Source organism: Anoplopoma fimbria, chromosome 11 (genome assembly GCF_027596085.1).
Source record: "Anoplopoma fimbria isolate UVic2021 breed Golden Eagle Sablefish chromosome 11, Afim_UVic_2022, whole genome shotgun sequence".
Lineage (NCBI taxonomy): Eukaryota > Metazoa > Chordata > Actinopteri > Perciformes > Anoplopomatidae > Anoplopoma > Anoplopoma fimbria.
In genome coordinates, this window is record NC_072459.1 from 9,691,903 (window position 1) to 9,714,908 (window position 23,006).

At 39.5% G+C, this 23,006-nt stretch overlaps 4 protein-coding genes across 8 annotated transcripts in view; 1 reads left to right on the forward strand and 3 right to left on the reverse strand.

Annotated features, from left to right (window-relative positions):
- The window catches only part of arhgap17b (Rho GTPase activating protein 17b), a 22,083-nt gene extending 20,137 nt beyond the window's left edge, over nt 1-1,946 (reverse strand). For all 5 annotated transcript variants that reach the window (XM_054607646.1, XM_054607641.1, XM_054607642.1 and 2 more), the window contains exon 1: nt 1,569-1,946. In XM_054607646.1, the coding sequence (XP_054463621.1) occupies nt 1,569-1,621 (53 nt within the window). In that variant the 5' untranslated portion in view covers nt 1,622-1,946. The remainder of the gene's footprint in view (nt 1-1,568) is intronic.
- A 2,409-nt stretch (nt 1,947-4,355) lies between these two features.
- aqp8b (aquaporin 8b) lies at nt 4,356-7,205 on the forward strand. The gene is made up of 5 exons (XM_054607665.1): nt 4,356-4,782; nt 5,241-5,367; nt 5,462-5,676; nt 6,048-6,182; nt 6,304-7,205. The coding sequence occupies exons 1-5, from the start codon at nt 4,523-4,525 to the stop codon at nt 6,344-6,346; spliced, it is 780 nt and encodes a 259-aa protein (XP_054463640.1). The 5' UTR covers nt 4,356-4,522; the 3' UTR covers nt 6,347-7,205.
- Nucleotides 7,206-11,762: 4,557 nt separating this feature from the next.
- Nucleotides 11,763-15,521, reverse strand: LOC129098606 (meteorin-like protein). The gene is made up of 4 exons (XM_054607662.1): nt 15,390-15,521; nt 14,554-14,960; nt 13,236-13,295; nt 11,763-12,418 (listed from the first exon to the last, which is right to left on the reverse strand). Exons 1-4 carry the CDS (start codon nt 15,473-15,475, stop codon nt 12,081-12,083), a joined length of 891 nt encoding a protein of 296 aa, XP_054463637.1. The 5' UTR covers nt 15,476-15,521; the 3' UTR covers nt 11,763-12,080.
- Nucleotides 15,522-18,252: 2,731 nt separating this feature from the next.
- cbx8a (chromobox homolog 8a (Pc class homolog, Drosophila)) lies at nt 18,253-21,361 on the reverse strand. Its single transcript, XM_054607660.1, has 5 exons — nt 21,096-21,361; nt 20,853-20,896; nt 20,354-20,419; nt 19,854-19,920; nt 18,253-19,443 (listed from the first exon to the last, which is right to left on the reverse strand). Exons 1-5 carry the CDS (start codon nt 21,162-21,164, stop codon nt 18,577-18,579), a joined length of 1,113 nt encoding a protein of 370 aa, XP_054463635.1. The 5' UTR covers nt 21,165-21,361; the 3' UTR covers nt 18,253-18,576.
- Between the last annotated feature and the right edge of the window lie 1,645 nt (nt 21,362-23,006).

Genomic DNA, 23,006 nt, shown 5'->3' on the forward strand with positions numbered 1-23,006 from the left:
GGAATTTGGGTCAAACATAATAAGATGTTCGAAGACATCATCTGGGCTCTGGTAAGTTGTAATTGGCATTTTCTTCTACTTTAAGAAAACATTTTGACATTTGACAAACTGATTTGACCTCAGTGGTTGCTTGTTGTGATCTAAGACTGCATAGTTTATCTTGACCTAACTTTTTATTTACCATGTCACTGGTAATCTCCACAATTTGTTCATATAACACCATAACTCCCACTTTGCTTTTGTTGTGCAGAGGGAGCTACCAATGGGACCAATGGATTTCCTGGTATCCAGCAGTAATCCACAGTGGGTGTGTGCAAGCCTGCAAACTTTTCTGCCTCTCAGTAAGCAAGTTGTCAATCTGCTCAGTGGAGTTTTACAGCTGTTACACAACATAAGGAGTAATGTGTGTGAGGAATCTGGGGGCCATTGGCTACAGGCTATCGCTTGGAAAGTAATTTTGAAGATACATTAAGAGGGCATCATCTGCAGACACCATTAATGCAGCAATAACTGGAGACATCATCTCAGTGGTAGCTGCTGATAGAGAACAGGGCTGGAAACCCCTGTGGGGACAGAGATGAAGCAAGAGGAGAGGAGACGTGTAGATATTGTGTGTGTGTGTGTGTGTGTGTGTGTGTGTGTGTGTGTGTGTGTGTGTGTGTGTGTGTGTGTACACACTACATATCACCACACATCAGGAAATAGGTGTTTGTATACACACCCTAGCCTTCATCTGCAGAACATCAGTAACTGAACTGCTCTTATAATGTGTCAACATCTACTGAAGCTGGTGACATCACAGGGGGCCTAAGTGCCCACAGGGCTAAGCTCTTTTCCTTCTGCGAGGCCAGAACGTTTGCCTTTAAGTATACTCGGATATATGTAGAGGAAATTAAATTAATCTTATTAGAACTCAAACAAAAAAAAAAAAAGCAAAACATATTCCTAGTTCTAGCATCCAAATTGAGAGAATTTTCTGCCTTTTTCAGTTTGATAAAACTTGAAAATGGATATCTTTGTGTTTTAGAGTGCTGGTCGAACAAAAAAAGACATTTGAGGATGACATCTCGGGCTCACAGAACCTTGGACATGTATCTACTTTCTTTTTATATTTGATAAAAGTGCCTCATCTATCATGAGAATAATTGTTAGCTGCAGCCCTTAATCTCATGGAGTTACCGACTTTCTTGCGGTCACAGACACACTTTAAGTCCTCCACGTGGATAGTAGGAGCATATGAAAGCCAAATACTTGATTAAAACCCATTTACCTTTTCAAACTCCTGGTATTGTTCTAAAAAAATCAAAGTTCATGTCAGATGTGGGCAAAAAAGGTTTAGTTTCTTTCTGACAAACGTTTTCTTTCCTCCAACTTCAAAAACTCTTCAGGTATTTATTACTCATGACAACATAGCCCAGCCCTTCCGACTAAAACATATGACAATAGAAGAACAACAACTCTTAACACTCACAAATCACGAGAAGCAGCGTTTGTGTTGGCCTGCCAGAACATACATCAATGACATCAACTTGCAACAATGCCTGTTTGTTAAAAAACAAACAACTCACCTTCCAACAGTCTGATTGGCAAGCTGCCTCATGCGATTAAACTGTTTCTTCATGTTTGTTTCCTCCTCTGTGTCTCCTGTAAGTGTGTAAAAGTTAGCGGCGTCTTGGAGCGCTGTCGTTCATCCACCGTGGATCCAAAAAAGTTGCGCTACGTCGCAGCCATTGTGGCAGAAAGCTGCGCTCCGACCACTTTAACGCGCTGGATGCAGCTGGATGCTTTACCTGCTCGATCTCACTGACATTGGTCGTAAATTTAAAAAACGCAGAGAAGTCAGTTGAAATAGCCGACAAGCTGCGGGTTTCCCATTACCAGGATTATTCGACTTCCTATTATACTGACTGGTTTGAGTGCATCCAGTGCGGTAGGAAGGAGGAAGTGGCTTTACTTCCCTACTGTATGCTGCACGAACCATGTGACATGTGATACCTTTGCAAGAAGAAAAAAAAAAAAAAGTATAGACTCAGCTATTAGTCTTTCATGGTCATGGCAAAGTCACAGTCATTATTTTGCGTTATTTAAGTACTTTTTCTGCAGTAGATTATAGAGAAACACATCATAGTGTTGAATAAAGCTGATTGTTTAAAAACGAATTGCTGAATTAACGGTGCGTATTGGAGACACATGGCACACTTAAAGGTCACCACACCACACATGGAAAATATGTCAGTAGTTGCAAAAAGTGACTGGTAGACGTTGAATTGCGTTTATTCCACTGACCCAGGGTCAGTCTTTGTCACGTCAGTCCTTGCTGTTGTGTTTCTCTGGACTGATTGGAGATGATCCCTTTGACATTAAACACTGGATCAGCACTCTGCTGCCACCTTGTGGCTGACCCTCTGTCATGCTGTGTGTGCACCGTCCGAAAATCAATTCAGTTATTTCTTATTGGAACACAATTACACTATAATGCATTTTATGATCAGATTAAAACACACAAAATACATGTTGTCACTTATCCCTAGTAGAATCTGAACATACATGTTGGTTTTATCATGGCCACCTGTGAGATTTTGTGCCACCACCCAAATACAATTGAGGGGAATTGAATCACTCTCAGTGCATTATAGTAAAAGTGAATTCCCTCAGTGGATCCTGTTATAGAGTTAACAATATTAAGGCTCATAATTTGCCTTTTCAGACAATGGGCACATCTCTGCCTTATCTGCCTTATATAGCCTATATTCTGAGGGTCAATATTGTATACATGGTAAAGTCATTCCTATCTAAGCAGCTGCAATGTCATGGGACCTATGAACTGTTTGTCATTGGACTGATAATGACTATATTACCCCAATAAATGGAGGGTAATGTTTGGGGTCTGTTCATTCCTCTGTGCTTAGAGTGGCTAAGTCTCGACTTAGCAGAGGGTACTTTAACCCCGGCTTGTTGACATTAAAGAACAACTAGCGGCGAAGTTTCATACCTGTCAGGTCAAGTGAGAACTCAGAGCCACACAAAACAGCTTTGAGATAGAATATGCTCTCTTCTGTATTTAAATTAGGGTTCATTTGTCGCTGTTTTCCTGGGTATCTATTCCTCGTTTAGCTATAAAACTTTTCTGTCACATAGTTTTTTTAGAGCTGCTTTCAAAGCATTTTGAGATATGTAGGACTTTTGGATTTAGAATTTAGGTTTGTGTTTTTGAATCAAGGCTTTTCAAAAACTAGTATCAGGTGCACATTTCCAAAATCATACCAATTTCACATAAAAATTGCCCAAAAATTGACAGAGAAAGTAGGAAAGGCTCTTAAAATGCAAAATAATCGACTTATTTACTATTTCCTGCTTACTTAGGTGATGCTGACATGCTGACGAAAACATTGTGTCACTTTTGCATAAAGATAAAATGGATTTTGTTTCCATCTTAAGAGCCGCTTTTCCTTTTTCTGTCAGTGCACAGGTGTTATATCTGTAAAACACTACTACACAAGTTTGTATTCTCAGAAGCTCCTGTATGTTTCAGTTGGTATCATAGCCTGCATATAAACAAAATAAAACCAAAGCATTTCCAGTGATCCTGAGGACATTTGTCTTATATCTCCACCTATTGGAGGATCTTAACCACTGTGCAAAATTATCCTTGTTTGACCATCTTCAATTCAGTTTATTTTGTTATTATTAAATATAAACAAACATCATATGAGAACAGCAATGTATTAGAAGTTTGCTTTTGTGTTCTGCCAAATAGAGATAACTGTGTGGCCATGTGTACTATCATAGTCTGTTTACAGGCTCTCTACAGTCACCTCCATGACCTTCTTTCACTTAATGTGTGATCGTCTTGTGGGAAATGATTAATTAGTTAGTGGAATCTGCTGCATCATGAATTTATACAACTTAACTTAAATAGTAACTTCATATAATATTTTGCCAGACTTTGCTATTGGGTAAACATTTATCAAGTGTTCTGGCTTGCATCCTCATCCATCTCTTTTGTTTTTGTCACAGTTTTATTAATCAACTTGACTTGACCAGTACTGAAGCCCCTCTCTATCTGCATAAAAAACAAGAAAACCAAAGAAGCCAAATATATAAAATGAAGTCTTTATATTTGTTGCCACACTGTTGTGTCCTGCCATGGAAAACTAGCATCTGAAACATGCTTGCGTAACTTTGCAGTGAATTATTAGGTTCCAATCATTGACAAAAACTAGCAGATTTTTAAACATTTCATGGAACAGTTCACAAACTTTTCAGCAAATGCATGAAATATTCACCTTTGCACATTCAGTCTTGGAACGAAAGCGCATGTGATGAACTAACAATGCTGGATTAATAAGAAAAAGAGTCAGTGAGTTCATAGCAGGTCAGTGGAGCAGCTCTACCTAGACTCTAACCTTAAGCACCAAAGTCCGTATGATTAGCAGGCAAAGAGATATTTGTATGCACACCTTCGGTCAGCACGCTCAGTGTTACATCCTCAGCTCTTACAACCAGACCTCACTTAAGAGTCATGGCTGATGAAAAGATGGAGATGGCTGAAGTCGGGGCATCTCTTATGTCTTCAGAGTCTAAGCGGCCTATAGCCAGACCTCCAAACAAATTTGAGAGGCTATTTCAGCCCTGTCTGGGCGAGCTGGTGGGAACTACTTTCTTTGTGTTTATCGGGTGCGTGTCGGTCATAGAGAATGTGGAGTCTACGGGGAGGCTTCAGCCAGCTCTGGTGCACGGTCTGGCTGTAGCCGTTATGGTGGCTTGCATGGATAAGATCAGGTGAGGAGCATCAAGTTTATTGTGCACCATGGATAATGACTTTTTTTTAAAGTTATGATAGAATTCCTTCCTGAAAGCTGAATGGACAATTAATCACATTTTCATCAGAAACAGGATTTCAAAACATTTAATCTATGGTGGCTTTGAGTGCATATATTTTTATCTTTATAATGAATTGTGAGAAAGAGCACAATAAGAATTATTCTTTCACATGATTCTGCACATCTCATGAAATTTAGAAGGTTAGAGAAAAGAGTCATGTGAATGAATCAGTCCTTCATACCCATGCATTTATTTATTTAACCCGTGTTAAACTATTTAATCCTCTGTAAATAATGCCCTAAAACTATGAACTTTGTATCCCTGGAAAAGTTCCTAGCTTAAAAACAGCATTGCCAAAAGTGCTGAAGTTTACCTGCAGAACGTCATTTTTTTTGTCCTGACTTTTGTCTCTGCAGTGGATCCCATTTCAACCCTCCATTCACCCTGGCCATCTATCTATGTGGGGGGATGGAGATGATTATGGTGGTCCCGTATATTGCAAGTCAGTTGGCCGGAGGTGTGCTTGGAGCTGCTATGGCGAAGGTGAACCTGTCTCATTTCTGTGTCATTAAAATATCCTTCTTAGTCTCTCTTATATGTGCATAAAGTAGACTTGAATTATTGCTTTTCCCAACAGGTAATGACCTCGAGAGAGAACTTCGCCAAAGCCCACGGGGCTGCGTTTGCTCTGCTGCGGCCAGAGAGTGAAATAGGAGGAGCTGTGTTTGGAGAGGTCGCCATGACCTGCCTGGTCACCATGGTGGTGCTGCTGGGGGCGGTCAACGCCAACACCAAAAGCCCACTGGTGCCATTTATGGTGGGATGCACTGTTGTCATCAACATCTTGGCTGGGTGAGTAAATAGTATTGAAAGGAAAAAGAAACGTGAATCTAGAGATAAGTGAGATAAGTAGAGTTAATTTCTACAATAAACTGGAAAAGTATGTGGGACATCTTGCAGTAAAATTCGTTATAACTTAATATTATGCGGGGATTCATCCATAGTAATTTACAGTTTTGTCCAAGTGAAAGAATTTAAGATTTCCCATCTGATTTGCATTTGTATAGCTATATCTCACATTGGACTGTAGGGCGTCATGTTTATGCTGCATCAGTAATGCAAATGCAGAAATATATAATGACAGAGGACTCAAATTCACATAAATATTGCTTTTAAATAATGTGAAACTCATCTGAATATCTCATACCTGTTTGTTTCATCAGTGGAGATGTGTCTGGCACCTGTCTGAACCCAGCCAGAGCCTTCGGTCCAGCCATAGTGAGCAACTACTGGGTTTATCACTGGGTCTACTGGGTGGGACCCATCACAGGAGGCATCATAGCTGCTGCACTGGTTCGGTAGGTGCAACACAACATTTACACGTTTTATTTTAAAGGATTCAAATGTCCCTGTTATTGGTTGACAGAGTCTTTACTGAGTGAGAGCACAACAAAACTGTTCTTTTTTTCTTTTTTGCAGACTCCTCCTCGGAGACAGGACGATTCGACTCATTCTGAAATAAGATCCTTTATCATCTACAGTTACAATATAACCCCTTCTCCACTGAGATTGATGAGTGTGTATGATTATGCTCTCTTTGATATTCATTAAAGTAAGACTTTTTCACATAATTAAAGATACTTATGTTTGTTTGTTTTGGGCCACGTTAAGTGTGCATCTTGCTAAGTACAAGTGACGGAGTTTGATGGTTATAAAACAAAGCTTGCAAGCTAGAATGTAATATTATGCTTACCTTATATGTTAATTTTGGATGATACTGGTCCCACCACACTACTTCAGATAAAGAAGTTAAACAGATTTGTAGATGGTTAGTAAGCTGAGTGAACTCTCTAGTAAGGATGGCTGATACTAAACATTTTTAATTCAATATGAAACCGAAACCTTTTTGTCACAATTGACTTTTATAACATGAATTTTTATGATTTTTTAATATCATACTTTACTTTGATTTTTTAATGACTTTTATAACATGCATTTTTATGATTTTTTTAATAACATACTTTACTTTGATTTTTTTCTGACTTATAACATGAATTTTTATGACAAATTATATTGTAACTATGTTTATGACTTATACTGGAATTTTTTCAACATGTAATAATTTTTTTTCTGATCCCGGGCTGGCCAGCCCTTCTGTTTGGAGTTTGCATGTTGTCCAGTGTCAGCGTTGGTTTTATCCAGGTTCTCACACTTCCTCCCACAGTCAAAAGACATGCAGCTTAGGTTAATTGAGAACTCTTAATGCCCATAGGTGTGAATGTGAGCGTGATTTGTTATCTGTCTCTGTTTGCCCACTGTCAGCTGGGATCGGCTCCAGCCCCACGTGACCCTGAATATGATAAATGAATACAGAAAACGGATGGATGGATACTTTTTTTTCTACAAAATATACAATGGCCTTTTCATCCTGAGTTTTTTGTGACTTTATTCAACAAAACTATACATATAATACAATGACTTGACATATGTATTTTCTTATCTTTTTTCACTTTATACGTCATATATCACTAAAATTCTTTCGTGAGTTTTTTATCTTGCTATATATTGCCCTCTTTTAGATATACTATAGTATAACATGTTTATGATTTTTTCGACATACTATATTATTTTTTTTATTACTTCATTCGTCAAACTTTACCTTTTTTATAACTTTTGTCATACTATACTGTAACCTTTTTCATCAAAATAAACTTTGAGCTTTTTCAACTTTTTCTGACATTCTGTTCTATGACATATTATGGACTTTTTCCCAACATTTTATGCCGTATCCTTTTTTGACCTCATTCAACATAACATACTTTGACTTTTTTTTAACTTTTTTGACTCACTACAATATGACTTTTTTGTGTTGTCTTTGGGGTAACTATATTTTGATTATTTCTTTGTTGACATATTTATGACCTTTTTCGAGATATATCACTATGACTCTCTTTAATGGAAATACAATGCTCCACCTTTATTTTTTGCCTTACTCTAATATGACATTTTGGACATACGATACTATGATTATTTTATGAATTTGTGCTACATACTACAATATTACTTTTTTGTGACAATTTTCTGACATAGTATATTATGCCTTTTGTTATATTTTTTCAACCAACTGCATTATGACTTTTTTATGACTTCTTTCTATGACAGACAATACCATGACTATATAATCACTTTTTTTTCAGCACAAAATACTATCAACTTATTAATTACAGACTATTTATTACTTATTTCGTCATACTATACCATGACTTTTCTATGACTTATTTCAAATTACTATAATGTAATTTTTTAAAGACTATTCTAATATAATATAATATGACCTTTTTAATTTGATTAACCTTGACGTTTTTTAAAAGTTTTTTTGACAAATTATACTATACCTTTTTTTGATTACAATGACGTTTATGAATTCTTCGCAAACTGTAGTATGGCTTATTTATGACTATGTCCAAAATACTATGAAAAACTTTTTCAATTTGTTCAACATACTATACTATGACTTCTTTTGCACTTTTTTCGACATGCTATACTATGACTTTTTTTTGACATACTATACTATGACTTTTTTTCGACATGCTATACTATGACTTTTTTTCGACATGCTATACTATGACTTATTTCACACTTTTTACGACATGCTATACGATTACTTTTTTTCAACATACTAAGCTATGACTTTTTTTGCACTTTTTTCGACATGCACTCCAGTGACGTTTTTGCACTTTTTTCCACTTGCTATACTATGACTTTTTTTGCACTTGTTTCGACATGCTATACTAAGACTTTTTTTTATGACTATTTTTTGACATACAATAGTATTACGTTTTTATGATTTTTTTCCGCATGCTATACTATGACTTCCTTATTACTTTTTTCGACCTACAACACTCATTATTTTATGACTTTTCTCAACATGCTATTCTATGTATTGTTTTAAACTTTATTTTCGACATGCTATACTATGACCTTTATGACTTTTTTCAACAGACAAGTTTTTTACACATACTGCTTTGAATTACTTTCATTGAAATACTTCACAATAACTTTTTTGACATACTATATTACTGCTTTTTAATGACTTTTGTTAAACATACTATAGATTAAAAAAAATTCGACAAAGTACACCATGACTTTTTTTGACATACTATGCTTTGACATTTTAATAATTTTTTTTAACTTACTTCACTACAACTTTTTTGACATCAATACAATGATTTTCACTACTTTTAATGCCATTCTACACAATTACTTTTTATGACGGTTCTCTACATACTTTCAACATACTATCCCATTACTTTCTTTTTCAGACATAATATACTATCACTTTTTACAATCATTTTTTCCGAGACACTCTGCTATGACATTTACATCTTTTTTGCAATGTTTTATCATCAAACTATACAATTACTTTTTTTTATTGACTTTTTTCACATACTATAACTTTTGTGACTTTTTTAGATATTCTATTCTATGACTTGTTTATGACTTTTTGCAACATACTATACTATGACTTTTATATGACATACTAACAACAACATTAGGTTAATTTAGTTTTTAACCAGGTGCATGAGATTTAGAAAAACTCTCAATCTCATTACTTTTTTAATTGAGAAGAACATTTACAAAAAAGCTTGAGCTAAATTCTATTACTTTAAATGTTCAACCAATAGTGCTGCCAAATGTTAAAGGAGACCAAATGGCAACCTTTTCAAAGCCAAGAGACATTTCTGCTCCAGCTTTGTGTCCCGGGCACTCTGTCCCTGGTCTCTATAGCTAGAGCAGTGAATGCCTGTTCGGCACTAGAGAGGATCATGCTGTTTCCATATTGTACCCCTGGGCCTCCCCACAGCAGTGGCCCACATGGGAAAGCAGGCCAGGCGGTGGGATAAACAAATTACCCCCCAAGTCTGGGTGGACTCCTGCCGGTACACCACGCAGGAGCTCCGGGCCGAGCCCTCCCGGACTCGTTCCCCATGAGAGCCTGCTGGAATTCCCAGAGATGAGAATTGTGTGGTCTCAAAAGCCTGCAAAGAGGTTATATTTTGCTTGGAAATTTGACATGGTGGCCCCATGGGACAATAATGAGGGAGGAGACTTCAAATTGAGCTACTGTGGGATGAGAAAGTTTTTGGAAAGCTTGAATTTTCTGCAACATGTATTCAAATAATTTGCTTTTGCATCTTTTAACCATTTAACCATTTAAAAATAGATCTAGATATCGTTTGTTATCATTTATGTGTCCATAATAAAGCCATAAAATTAAAAAACAATCTCAGGAGTGTGATATCTACATAGGGTGAGATATTTAAAATATAAATGGCGCTTGTCTTAAATGAAATTTTCAAAATAACTGAAAGAAAAGAGATGCATGCAAAGAGGAGCATTAGAAAAGAAGTATGAAAAATAAGATATAGAGCACAAATAATCAAGAGGACAAAATATGGGCAGAGACAGAAAAAAAGGGAGTTTTCACTCGTCCTCTAGCTTCTTGGATTCATGAGCCCTGATGGTTTCTAGATGACAGCAGCTGTGACAATGGTCATTATGTCTGCCAGAGGCCTTGTCACTGCAGGGCATTGTGTGGTCCCCATTCACCACACAGTCATTTACACTTTCATTGGCAGCTATTTAGTCCTCATAAAAAGTTCAACACACCAATTTGTGAGCCCTGCTCAGCCAAGGAGAAGTGTGGAATAGGCAAAGAAAGCAGTTTCTTTTAAAGTCAATTAATTGTTCCCCTCTTCTGGGAGGGGCTGAGGGGGAGGATCCCCAGGCTTTGGGGCCTCACATCTGTCCATTCGTCTCCTCCGCCATGGAGGGGCCACACAACTCAAAAGAAAACTCCAATTCAGTCTGCTTAAGGCTTTTTGCCATCTAAGGAGATTTTGTATTTCATTTTAGGCCAATCCTATTATCATAAGAATCTGATTACAGGGGAAAAGATTGGACGCAGAAGGAAAAGGGGGTAAATAAGCTTGTAGGATACTTCAGCTCTAAATCCCATTCTCCTCAAAAAACAGAAATTATGCAGCATATGATGGGAAATGGGGGTGTTAGTTCATTTAAGCCTTAACCCAGTCTCTTAAGGGGCCAGAGTCTTCTTGTGAACCGGAGGGCCTCATGAAATTTAGATTTTTATGCACTGTTCATGAGCTCTGTTCACTTCTAAACACTTCATCAGGCACACAGCTATATGAACTGACCAGATTCTCTGTTAATATTAAAAAGAAATCTGCAAATTACAATGTTGGAAATTTTGTATTTATTTATTGTGGTGCAAAAACAAACACAATGTGATTTGTAGCTTTTTACCTACATATTTGATGATAAAAAATGTTACTGATCACCATGTTGGAGGGCATGCTGACTTTTTGAATAGTTTATTAAAACAGCCAATGCTCAAGATAAATAGGTTAATCAAAACGGGATGTTCACTTCACTTATTATGTCCAGTCAATGATAAGCCAAGCTAAACTTTCACCAAAAGTCTTGATTACCAAAGGATTGCATGTAGTCTCTGCTTTAATTTAGTAAATTGTTTGTACTGTAATGTCAATATGGAAAATGAACAGATGTAAGGGAAAAAAATGTTCTTACTAAAAATAATATAAATATGCAATTCTTCCCGAGATTGGTCAATGTTGCAAATCCTCCTTTAAATAAATTAAACAAATGTGATCACTAACACAGTTGAGAATTTATTTGTATTATAAACACAATAATTCTGAATTGGAATGCGTAAACATTTTCTGTAATTCAAAGGTCATGCGTAGGGTACAAAACCAATAAATAGACAAAAGAAAGAGGATTTGAAACTGAAGCACAGATGAATCAGAGTAAAACTAATTTCACAATCATATATGTACAACCCTTTTCATTATGACAAACTGGCATTGGCTGTGCTTCATTCATTCTTCCCAACCTCAGTTCAGGGGGCAATTGTCACACAGAGCCAGCAAAGTGAACAACGGTTGATGTGGTGAGAAGCACAAAGAGAGAGCAGCAACCCAACCCCTTCTCACTCTCCCAGGAATAAGGCCAGTGATGGGAGGGAGACAAAGGCCTGCCCTATCTGAGCCTCAGTGCAGGAGGCCCTGCTGTTTGCCCTCGCTCTGCTCCTCTAAATGTGAACTTTTTAATAGCAATTCAATTACTTCCTCCATGCTGGTGATGCTAGATGCCACCTTTCTGGCTCATGACATTACAGGAATCCCACAGTAGAGCGAAAACACCAGACTTCCTCAGTCCAAAGGGAAGTCACAGGAATTCTGACGCGCTGCCCAGGCGGTCTGGTAGACTGACAGGAAGTCTTTGTATCGCGGGGCACACCCTAACCAAGCTTCCCCAAAGTGTTCTGACCCTGTGAAGAGAAACTCTCCATCCCCAGGCTTCACGTGGCATTGCATGAGTGTGTGGATGTGTCCACGCCAAGACAGGACGGAGGGAGGCGATCCAGAGGCAGCCGCTTGTTGCTCAAACACTCCACTGCGCTGCCAGTAAACCCTCTGTGCTGACACCTCCACCAGCGACGTCTGACGGTCAGAGTCGTGGGACACATTGTTGATGTAGCCACGGACCACTGAAACAAAAAGCAGAGTCATGTCTACATGTTTTTTAAAGAAATTAAATGAAAAATCTGCAAACAAATGTGTTTTCGATGTAGCATCCTCATCTTAGAATGAACATTACAGGTTTGTAGGTATTGAGGCACATAAATGAAGCCCAGTGGACCTATTTCTTCTGCTCTAAAGCTCAAGTCTCTCACAGTCGTACTATGTCCTAAATTGGCATAGAATAGTACGCCATAAAAAGTAATTATATGGTATGTCATAAAAAAGTCATAGTATAGTAAGTAATAAAAAGTTATAGTATGGTAAGTAAAAGTCAAACTCATAGGAAAAAATCCATTAAAATGCCACAAAAATCTTAGTATAGTATTTCATGAACAAAGTCACAGTCAAGCATGTCAAAAAAGAGATATAGTATACTGAGTCATAAACGTCATAGTTTAGTGAGTCAAAGTCATAGCATAGTAAGTTACAAATAACTCATATTATAGTATGTCATTAAAGAATCCTTGTCAAGTATGTTATGAAAACATTGTAGAATAGTAAATCATAAAAAGTCAGGCAAAGTAAGTCTTAAAAAAATCCTGGTATAGAATGTCCTAAAAAAGGCATACTTTTGGACATCTACCAGAGGTTGCTCGGACCAAATCCCATTCATATTCAGTTATTTATTTATTTATTTTAACTCTGGCTACTTAACCTTGCATTACATTATTTTGTAGCTCCATTATATCTATATATTGTGGGAATTGGATGGGGTTCTGTCAGTGTGTTCATATAGTTCAGTAACAGATCAGGGTTTGTAGAGTGAGATTATTATGTACCCACCAAAGTCACTGTTGCAGATGGCCATGAGGAGTTGCGTATCATTGCAGGGTTGGCATGAATCTGTGAATAAAGAAAATCAGTACAGAAAATGTCATTTACTGATGAAACTTGCATCAAATCTGTCAATCGTTCTCCGTCTCCCCAACCATGAATGGCCCAAAGCTCTATGACTGACATTGACTGATGGGTGTCGCCTCCCTTCTCCTCCACTGATTTAAAAACTGACACACATACCAGCTTTATTCATCTCCCTCCTCACATCAAAGAGAGAAGAAACCAGGGGTTCAATGAAGGAATGTTGCTCCTATGTTTAAGTGCTCTGCACACCACACCACCTCCAGATCAGAAACCCTCACTAGTCTCGACCCCGTGTTTGACTCCTATTGTATCCGCCTAATTGAATGACCCTTTGCCAATGCAGGAGACGGCAGGAGTCAAACACTTCTGCCAGTTCTGCAATTCATAAGAGATAAACCAGCAGCTGTCTATTATGGACATAGAATGACATCACCACGGTTGGGACAGGCCCTCACACTTGGATAAATGCTAATAAACAGACCTGCACAAAGAAAAGAGGTATTTGTGGAATCTGGAAAATATTTGCAGTCTCAATTCAGGCCTCTTGGCCCGGTGCCCTTCAGCCGCCCTGTGGTCTGCTCTGTCCTCGCTGCTTTGTCTCTCCGATGGAAACCAGACAGCCAGACAAAACACGCAACTGACCAGCAGCTGCAAGGCCCAGTCAGCATGATTGGGACCATTATCAAATTACCACTATTTCTCATAGGAATAAGGTCTGTCCCTCACATTTCATTAGAGGTAATGCAGTACATGGCTTTAAAATTGTACTGGAATTTAATTTTTGGTACCACTTTCTAATAAGGCACCCATTATAAAGGTTTAGCCTATAAGTATCTAGCAGCTTAACTGTATGCACTAATGCTTTATAAAACATTTTTGGTTAGCAGGTTGTGAAAATTATTTTTGTCGATATCCATCCTTTATATGTGCTGGCAATCCATTAATAAATCATTTGTAAGTTTTGTATAAATACATTTTGGCCATGATCCTCTGCAGCCCTTCTTTAAATGGTAAGTGGTCATATGGTCCCATCAGGAAAAAAAGGGATTTTCACAACCTGGCAACCCAAAAGTTGCCCTTATCAATGGCATATAACTCATCTATAGTTAATGATTTGTTAAGCATTAATAATGCCATTTGTTAACACGTGATACTAAACCCTAAATAAGGGTGCAAATATATAAATCAGTGTTTTTTCGGATTGATCTTCATGAAGCAGAATTAAAGAGGGTCCTCTCACCCTGCAGCCCGGTGTGGCCTACGTTGGGTGCAGAGCTCCTGTTGCTCAGCAGCTCATATCTGAAGCCCATCGTACGTCTGCTCCAGGATCCCACACTCTGCGGGCTGGACTGGAGGTAGATAGCGGGCCTGTGCGGACCATCTGCCCGGAAACAGAAGATCTGCTGCTCGGGCCGGCCGCCCTCCGTCCCCAGCAGCTGCAGCTCCCCGGCCCGCTCGATGAACACGCTGGCCCCGCGGAGAGAGGGAGAAGGTTTGATGCAGACTGTGGTTCTCCTGGCGGTGGACAGGTTGGACTCCAGGACCACTCGGAGAGCCTGGCCCGGGTAGATCCAGCGCACCGAGCCCTCGGCACAGCGCAGCTGCACCTGGAGGACAATCCTGGAGTCTATGACAGCTGCAAAACCGCTGGAAAAGCGGGGGGGGGGGGGGGGAAACGAGGAATTAATCCTATGTGAAATAAAAAATGTTTGCTATGTATGGCATGTAATACATTGTTACTAATGGCTTTATCGACTCTTAATAAATAGTTTACAGATGTTTTTGGATTAGTTATAAACCACGATTACAACAGCATTTAGGTTTCCAGGTGGCGGAGCATCTCATTGACTGCAGACTATCCTTTCTATTTGATAATAATGCAGTTATAACAGTTAATTCATTAATTAATATTTATGTAATTGGCATCATATACAATTGTACATGTGAATTATTTTAATAAAAAAAATATGTATTATCAACTCTGCAGTTGCAATTGTTTTCAGCCCTTCAAATTGTGTTTCAAAAATCCCCCCTTTTTAAGACAGAAAGCTCGCAGTAATGACAGAAGGTCCTCACCTTCCAGTCCAGTTGCACGGATCAGTTGCACAGCTCCGTAAGTGAAGCCCCAGCATATACAGCAACAGCATCACATAAGGCAACATCTCATCCACAGACAGAGATACAAGCCAGACAGAAGTGGACGGCGGTGCATGGCGAGAGAGTCTGTCTGTTAGTCCTCAAGAGTCGCTCTGCTGCGACGCAAACACTGTGACCAAGCTCTCTCTCTCTCTCTCTCTCTCTCTCTCTCTCACACACACACACACACACACACACACACACACACACACACACACACACACACACACACACACACACACACACACACACACACACACACACACACTCACTTTCATTAGGACTGATCCAGTTGTTGGGTGATCACTTTGAGAGCCTTTAGCCATCTGTTAACATCAGTACAACTTATTCATATAATAAATCATATAGTTCTGAAAGGCTGTCGGTGGTTTAATATTTTACTTTTACTCAACTTAAAGGCAACTTGGCATTTTATAGCTTACATTTATAGGGAAAATGGCAAAACAGAAAATACAACAATGAATTCAAATTGATCATATTTGAGTTTAGTTTGACCACCCTTCCTGCAAAGTCACGAGTCACTCTTATCTTATTGCATTTATCATAGGCCAGCTAGAAAAAGCCAAAATCAATGTGTGTGTCTGTGCTGGAGCTTCATCTAGTGGCAGGAGGATGCACCGCACAATGCCCTCACATCTGGAGGACAACAGTCTGCTGCAGGCTTCCAGCAGGCACCGGCTGTAACTCAACAACCACCAATATAGATGAGTACGAACCTAACCGGCTTTCAGCAATGAGTAATCCACTGCGGATGAGAGGCTCCGCTTCACTTTAACTTGCAGGGTCTTCGTGCGAAAATAATTTGGCACCGATTCAAGGTTGCTTGCTGGTGGCGACATCTTGTGGAGGTGAAGTCTGTGGAGCGTGACCGATGGCTTCTGCCTCTCTCTCTCTCTCCTCTCTCTCTCTCTCTCTCTCTCTCCTCTCTCTCTCTCTCTCTCTCTCTCTCTCTCTCTCTCTCTCTCTCTCTCTCTCTCTCTCTCTCTCTCTCTCTCTCTCTCTCTCTCTCCTCTCTCTCTCTCTCTCTCTCTCTCTCTCTCTCTCTCTCTGTCTCTCTCTCTCTCTCTCTCTCGGTTTGCGTATAGCTTATAGGGCCCCGGGCAGTATCACATCAAAGGGCTGAGGTTCTTGATGGGTACGTCGTTGAGTAAATTACACTCATATGGAGAATTTGACCAGATGTTGTCACAGCTGCAGGAAAAGCCTTCGCTGCCCCAAGTAAATCTTGGAAGTTTGGGTGATGTTATCAGACACAACTTTAAAAAAATAATTTAAAAAAAAGAAGTTTATTAACAAAACATTTTTAGATGAATGCAGAATTTGATAGAGTTAATGATACATTTTAGACACTGCAAAGCTGGCAACGCTGCAGTACATATTTGAAATGATTTTGCATCAAAATGCATTTCTTGAAACTGCACTTCACCACTATTTTCCAATTCACATATTGGCCTCTAAGCCAGATTTTAAAGGACCATCGGTGAGACAGAAACCAGACGGACAGTTCTCACAGGAGTACCGGAGGGTCAGATTGGGTCATGTGTCTCCGAGAGACAAAGCAAAGTCAAATGAATGGAGGCTTTGTGCCTGAAAGAAGTGGCCTCTGGATCCTGAAGCCCGGATCCTTCGTATTCATATTGTAAAGGCCTGAACGATCAAGGTGATCCGAATTGGGTGCTGATAGACTTCATCGTCATTGATTGAAAACATTACGGCATATACATGATCTATAAAAAAAATTGAAATAAAAAAAAAAAAAAAACACCTCCGGTCACTCAACCAGGCACGAGGTCATAGTTTGGGAAACACTACCTGTGATTCAGTGTCTGTGTTCTGTGCATACAGCAAACAAATGAATCACTGATGTCAATAAGTAATCCTATTAAAATCATCATCATCATCATCATCATCATCATCATCATCATCATCATCTTCAGACTGTGGAAACTAACTCATTCATAGACTCGCTGTCAGCTTTAAGGCCTTACTCTTCCTCACCGTCTGCAATCCGACCACACGACAGTGGTGATGAAGAAGATACTGGTGCTGATGATGAAACAAGGAGAATATGCTTGTACATTTTAATTAGTAATCAGGTCCAACAACGAAGATGTAAGTTATTTATATTTTCACAATGTATTTATAACTTTTCAACTGCTACTTGCAAAACAAAAAAAAAAAAAAATGAAAGAAATCCAAATGAACGTGAATGTAAATTAATAACAGGGTTTCCTCAACTTGAGATCAGGCCCTCATGGTCTGAATTGAACCGGGGAGGATCAACACAGGAACGATGTGCTGATATAAGCTCCCAATACAAAATAACAATAGAAATAAACTACTTTTAATAAATACTGATAAGCACATTTAAGCTTTTGCATGTGTTCAAATATGTTCCCCAAATCGTTGTAAAGAGTATTTCGTACAAACAAAATCTAAAAAGCCTTCATAAAAATACTTTATTCCACCGTCTAATCAAGCGTTAAGGGAGGGACTGCATCGATCATTTATTTAAGTCCTCCCAATATGTTGAAGTTTGAGTTTAATTTCCCTGAAAAGTTAGATCATTTTTTTCATTTATTTGATTTATTTTCAAGCTGTCCACAAACATTTTTAATAACTCGTTTGAGAACTAAGAACCTTGATAGACTCACGTGGCTTTTTTTTTATTATTAAACATGACTGGAAATGATCTTGAAAATCCAGACCAGCTTTGGAGGAAACTCGGATCAAAGCATGTAACTTTAAAATCCTGTTTTATTGAAAGAACACTGTCACAATCAATAGTTGGTTGCATTTATTCTTATACAATCTTATTGTGGGATGATTCAACAAATTAAATGATAACGTGTGTTTTATAGTGAATGACATGGTTGAACAGTTTCTAAAAAAAAAAAGACAAAGTCGACAGGAATGAGCACAAAAACATTAACTCACAATCACTTTCATTTTTTAATTTTCTCAGCAGCGTATTAAATATTTGTATGTACACGTTTGAAAGTTACATAGAAAAAAAATATATAGTAATACAGTAGGTGTGTTAGTTTGTAGCCTATTTACGCATATATTAGCTTCATCTGACCTACATCTGAAGCGCTGGGCCTACTTATCGCTTCCCTCTGAAAAAGCCTTTCTCGGTGTTGCTTTCTCTGACGGTGACTGTCAAGAAGTTCATGGTGACATCTGTCACGGTCACAGTGTCCAGACTGGTTAAACTGGGGGTCCAGGTCGAGGCTGGTTTGGTGGACTGGTCCTGGATGGCCTCGGGCTCCGTGGAGACGACGCCGGGCAGGCTGCTCTCCTTCACCTGGTGTCTCCGGTGTTCTGTGGAGCAGCCGGGCCGAGGGACACACACCCTGGACAAACATTTAGTCCTGTGCTCCCTTCGATCACTGTCGCCCACATCTGGTCGAAACGCACAGCTGTACGACGACACCCCCGCGTGCCTCTGCGCGCTGCTGTGTTTGGGTGTGATGGTGGTCTCCTCCTGAAACCTCCTGGTGAGCTGGATGAGGCTCTGATCTGACGTCTCTCCGCGGTGGAGGAGCAGGCGTCGGGACATGTTGGACAACCCGTGTGACCCCGGCTCCTCCTCCTCCTCCTCCTCCTCCTCCTCCTCCGACGGCCTGCTCCGTTTGGTGTCCGGCTCCACCGAGCTGCCTCCGTCATCGTGATCATAATGTGGATGCTGCTTCGGTTTGCGTCCTCTCTTTTTGGGGAACCGAGCGGCTTCTTGGACGGTCAGAGGAGCTGGTGGAGCCGGCCGAGGCCTCCTCTCCGGCTCTGGTGGTCGGATGTGGACACTTTCACCTCTGTTGACCGAGCTCGGTGGGAAGATTGTGGGAACCACGGCGCGTAAACCCTCCCGGGCCCTCGGTGTTATGACAGGCTCCGGGATGGGATAGGAAACCTGGATCCCCCTCGGAGCCTCTCGACTAAATTCATACGTCTTTTCTTTGGCTTTGGCTTTGGCCTGAGGACAGAGCAAATACCGATTATGAAAGGAGGGTTTTCCGGAGAATGAAAATGTGAAGTCTCAAGAGGAAATGTAAAGTTTTAAGAGAAGCAGCTGCAGATCTGACTGGTTACACTGAACGCCCCAACGCCTCGTCGTAAAACTGCTTTGCAATTTAATAGATTGCATGTCAGATACATAAAAAAATAATATAATATGTTCAGGATGCTTAGAAATGCACAACCCCTGAACCAACTCCACCTCATACAAACCCACTGGGTAAATGAAGGAGGTTCATTTAGGTTAACATTGTCTTTCCATAGTATTTTGAATCACAGTCCAACAGTTAAACAAAAATATAATTCAGTCTGTAGTTGTCATGTCATGGAAACAACTCCTGAGAAATGTGCATCAAAAGATTCACTCACCTTCAAGAGAAATGTCTCAGGTTTGGGGCCCCTCTTCTTCGGCCCGAACAGCTCTCTTTCGCGCTCCCTGATGAATAAAAACATTAAAAGATTTATCAGGCATTTACAAAATATATATTTTTTACATTTAGTCTACAAATAAATCGGAAAGTCAATTCTGAAAAATCTATTTTTTTCAAGAAGGCCATACTCTGCCAATATGAGAGTGGGATACTCCCAGTTTTAAGAATGTTTTTATTAGAATAAGTGAAGTTATAATAAATAAAAAAAACATGAGCAGTTTGTAATAAGAAAATGGCAGCACAAGCAACTTTTTTATATATTGAAACAGACATGACTCGCTCCACTGACACTTGTTACCACTTCCTTTTACGAAAAAAAAAAAAAAGATTTAAAGATTTTTAACTTAATGCGCTCCTCAAACGGACACTGTGGAGGTGCAGCATGAGCGGCTCTACCGTCTCTCTCCTGCACACAGAGGCCTACTGTCACACCCTCACCTCTCCTCGAAGGCAGCGAAGAGACGTTCATCCAGAATGTTTTCCTCCGGCTCCCAAGTGCTGTACCTGCGTCCCGACACATCAACAACAAAGCAGGAGAGGTGCTCGTTACCGTGCGTCAAAGGCTGGACACATGTCAGCGCGCACACGCACACACACACACACACACGTGGTGGAAATACTTTTATCAGGGCGATCTTGCTTCCCTGCGATGCAATAACAGACGACGTAGCGGACAGTGACACATGGTGAACCCAGCCATTGCTAAAGCTAGTGGGGACTCAAACACATCTCAGACATGCACCACCACCCCCACCCCCGGTGCACACGAGCCACCATGCAAAACGGTGGATTGCACTACGACACATAGAAACAGATGTTATGATTTTTAAAAAAACAATAAATAAAAAAAAAACCCGACAGTGTCTGAGGTGGTGCAGTTGTTCTAGCGGCCAGGATGGAGCGCTGTCCTTCCCCAGCTCTCGGCTACAATACTCACTTCTGAGACCAGCCCTTCCATTTCACGAGATATTCCCAGCGACCCTGCATTAAAAAAAAACAAAAAAAACAACAACAGATTCCGTAATAGATTGAGGTTAGGGTTGCCTGACTGGCGCCGCACAAACGAATGGTTGCGTAATAGGTGCGCAACACACACACACACACACACACACACACACACACACACACACACACACACACACACACAGCCTGTGGTGGGGAATAAAAAAGCAGCAAATACCCGTCTGATCCTCCGTTTAATGATGGACTCGGCTGCGAAGACGCTCTCACCGACAGCCGAGAGCTCCATGATCCACCATACACCTCGTTTATTTCTGTCCTCTTTTATTATTCAAGGCTTCCCCCGCGTCCTCTTCGGGTTGTTTTAATTCCGCACATCCCATAATACGCGATCTGGAGAGGACGTCATCACGTCTTTTTCTTGTTGCCAGGCACCGCAGTCGGAAGGACGGATCGCGGTGGAGCACACAGGCTCAGTTGTTGCTACGTGCTCCGGGTCTGTGAGCGAGGGGCGGAGTCTCTCTGCTGCTGTACAGGAATGTCTGGCACAGTGGGGGCAAGACACACCAGAGGCTCCCCGAGAGGATCCACGGACCCCACGAGGTCCCAGAGGAAGGGCCACGGAGCCCAAAACAAAAGGAAAAAAAAGTTTCATTTCAGCTTCTTTAAAAAAAAAAAAAAAAAAAAAAAAAAAAAAAAAAAATTGGAGATTCAATCAGAGAGAGAAGAGAATTATCTGAACACATTTACACAAAACGCCTTTATATATTAGTCTGTATATGTTAGAGCGTGAATAATTTAACACTACAATTCATATCAGTATCTTTACAATATAAATTGCTGCATTAAAATGTGCCACAAAGGAACATTTATCGGTCAGATATCAGCCACATTTAAAGTAAAAAAAACCTGTCGAGTAACCCGAAGACAAGCGGTGATTTTGATCAAAAGGTTCATGACTGATTATTAAAAAAAAATGTGTTTAATTATCGGCTGCAATACATGTTTGTCAGGTGCTGAATATCAAAAGAAAATAGCCCACGTGCCACAATGTAATGCCATGTCGTAATTGGACTTTTGGGCTTTACGATTCTACGCACAATGTGGGAAACAGTCTTCAAATAAGACTATCGGGTTTCAATGATCATTCCAGAAGTTTTTATTTTTATTTTCAATATGTCAAGGAAACATTAAGCGACGGCAGTTTATTTAGAAATCATTATTATATGATTTTATAAGGCGAACAAAATGACATGAAGAGCAAAATCTGATCCAAAACGACCGCATGGATGTCGATAACTTCACCAGAAAACAGGTAGATTAGTCACAGCCTTCATAGTCATAAGTGTTTTTATTCAGATGGGGGTTAATAACATTGTTTTAAGTCCTGGATGAGTTTTGAGACTCGGGAAGCTTTGAGACAAGGTGTTACTTGCTTAATTGGACTCCATCCAGAAGGGCAGAGTGTGATTTATCTACATTTAATTGATATGATTAAACCAGCTGAACCGTAGGTTAAAAAAAGAAAAAATCAACAAAATATTGAGAGCCAATCAATGGAGGAATATTTTGTGCATTTACAGGCAATAAATATATCTTAGAAAAATAGTTAATTAAATGTTCTTGTATAGGCTAAATGTCGTGAGGGCCAGATGTTACTGATATGTCGGTTATTGACGGCAGTGGTTATATTAAAAACAGTGTTCTGAAACATTTTTGTCATTATTATTTCTATTATTATTAGCATAATTATTATTGTGTTTTCATATATTTTTCCTCTGGGGTTACCTCACAAATAAAACTAAGCATTTATAATTTAATTAAACATAAAATGTCTGTATTTCTGGACTCAGTGGTAAAGTATTATTTATTTTATCATTATAATCAGTATTATTGGTTGGTGGTTTTACCCAGCAGCCAGCTTTTTTTGTAATATATAGAACAACTAATATGGACGTGATGATAACATTTACTCGAAATATTAATCACACAAATTAAACACAAACATAGAAAAGGGAAGGGCGGAACTGCAACGACTTTTTCTGCAGGCCTCAGGTGCCATTTTCGACATTTATCAGACAATCATTTTAAATGGAAATAACATAGATTATTAAAAACAAATTTGGCCTAA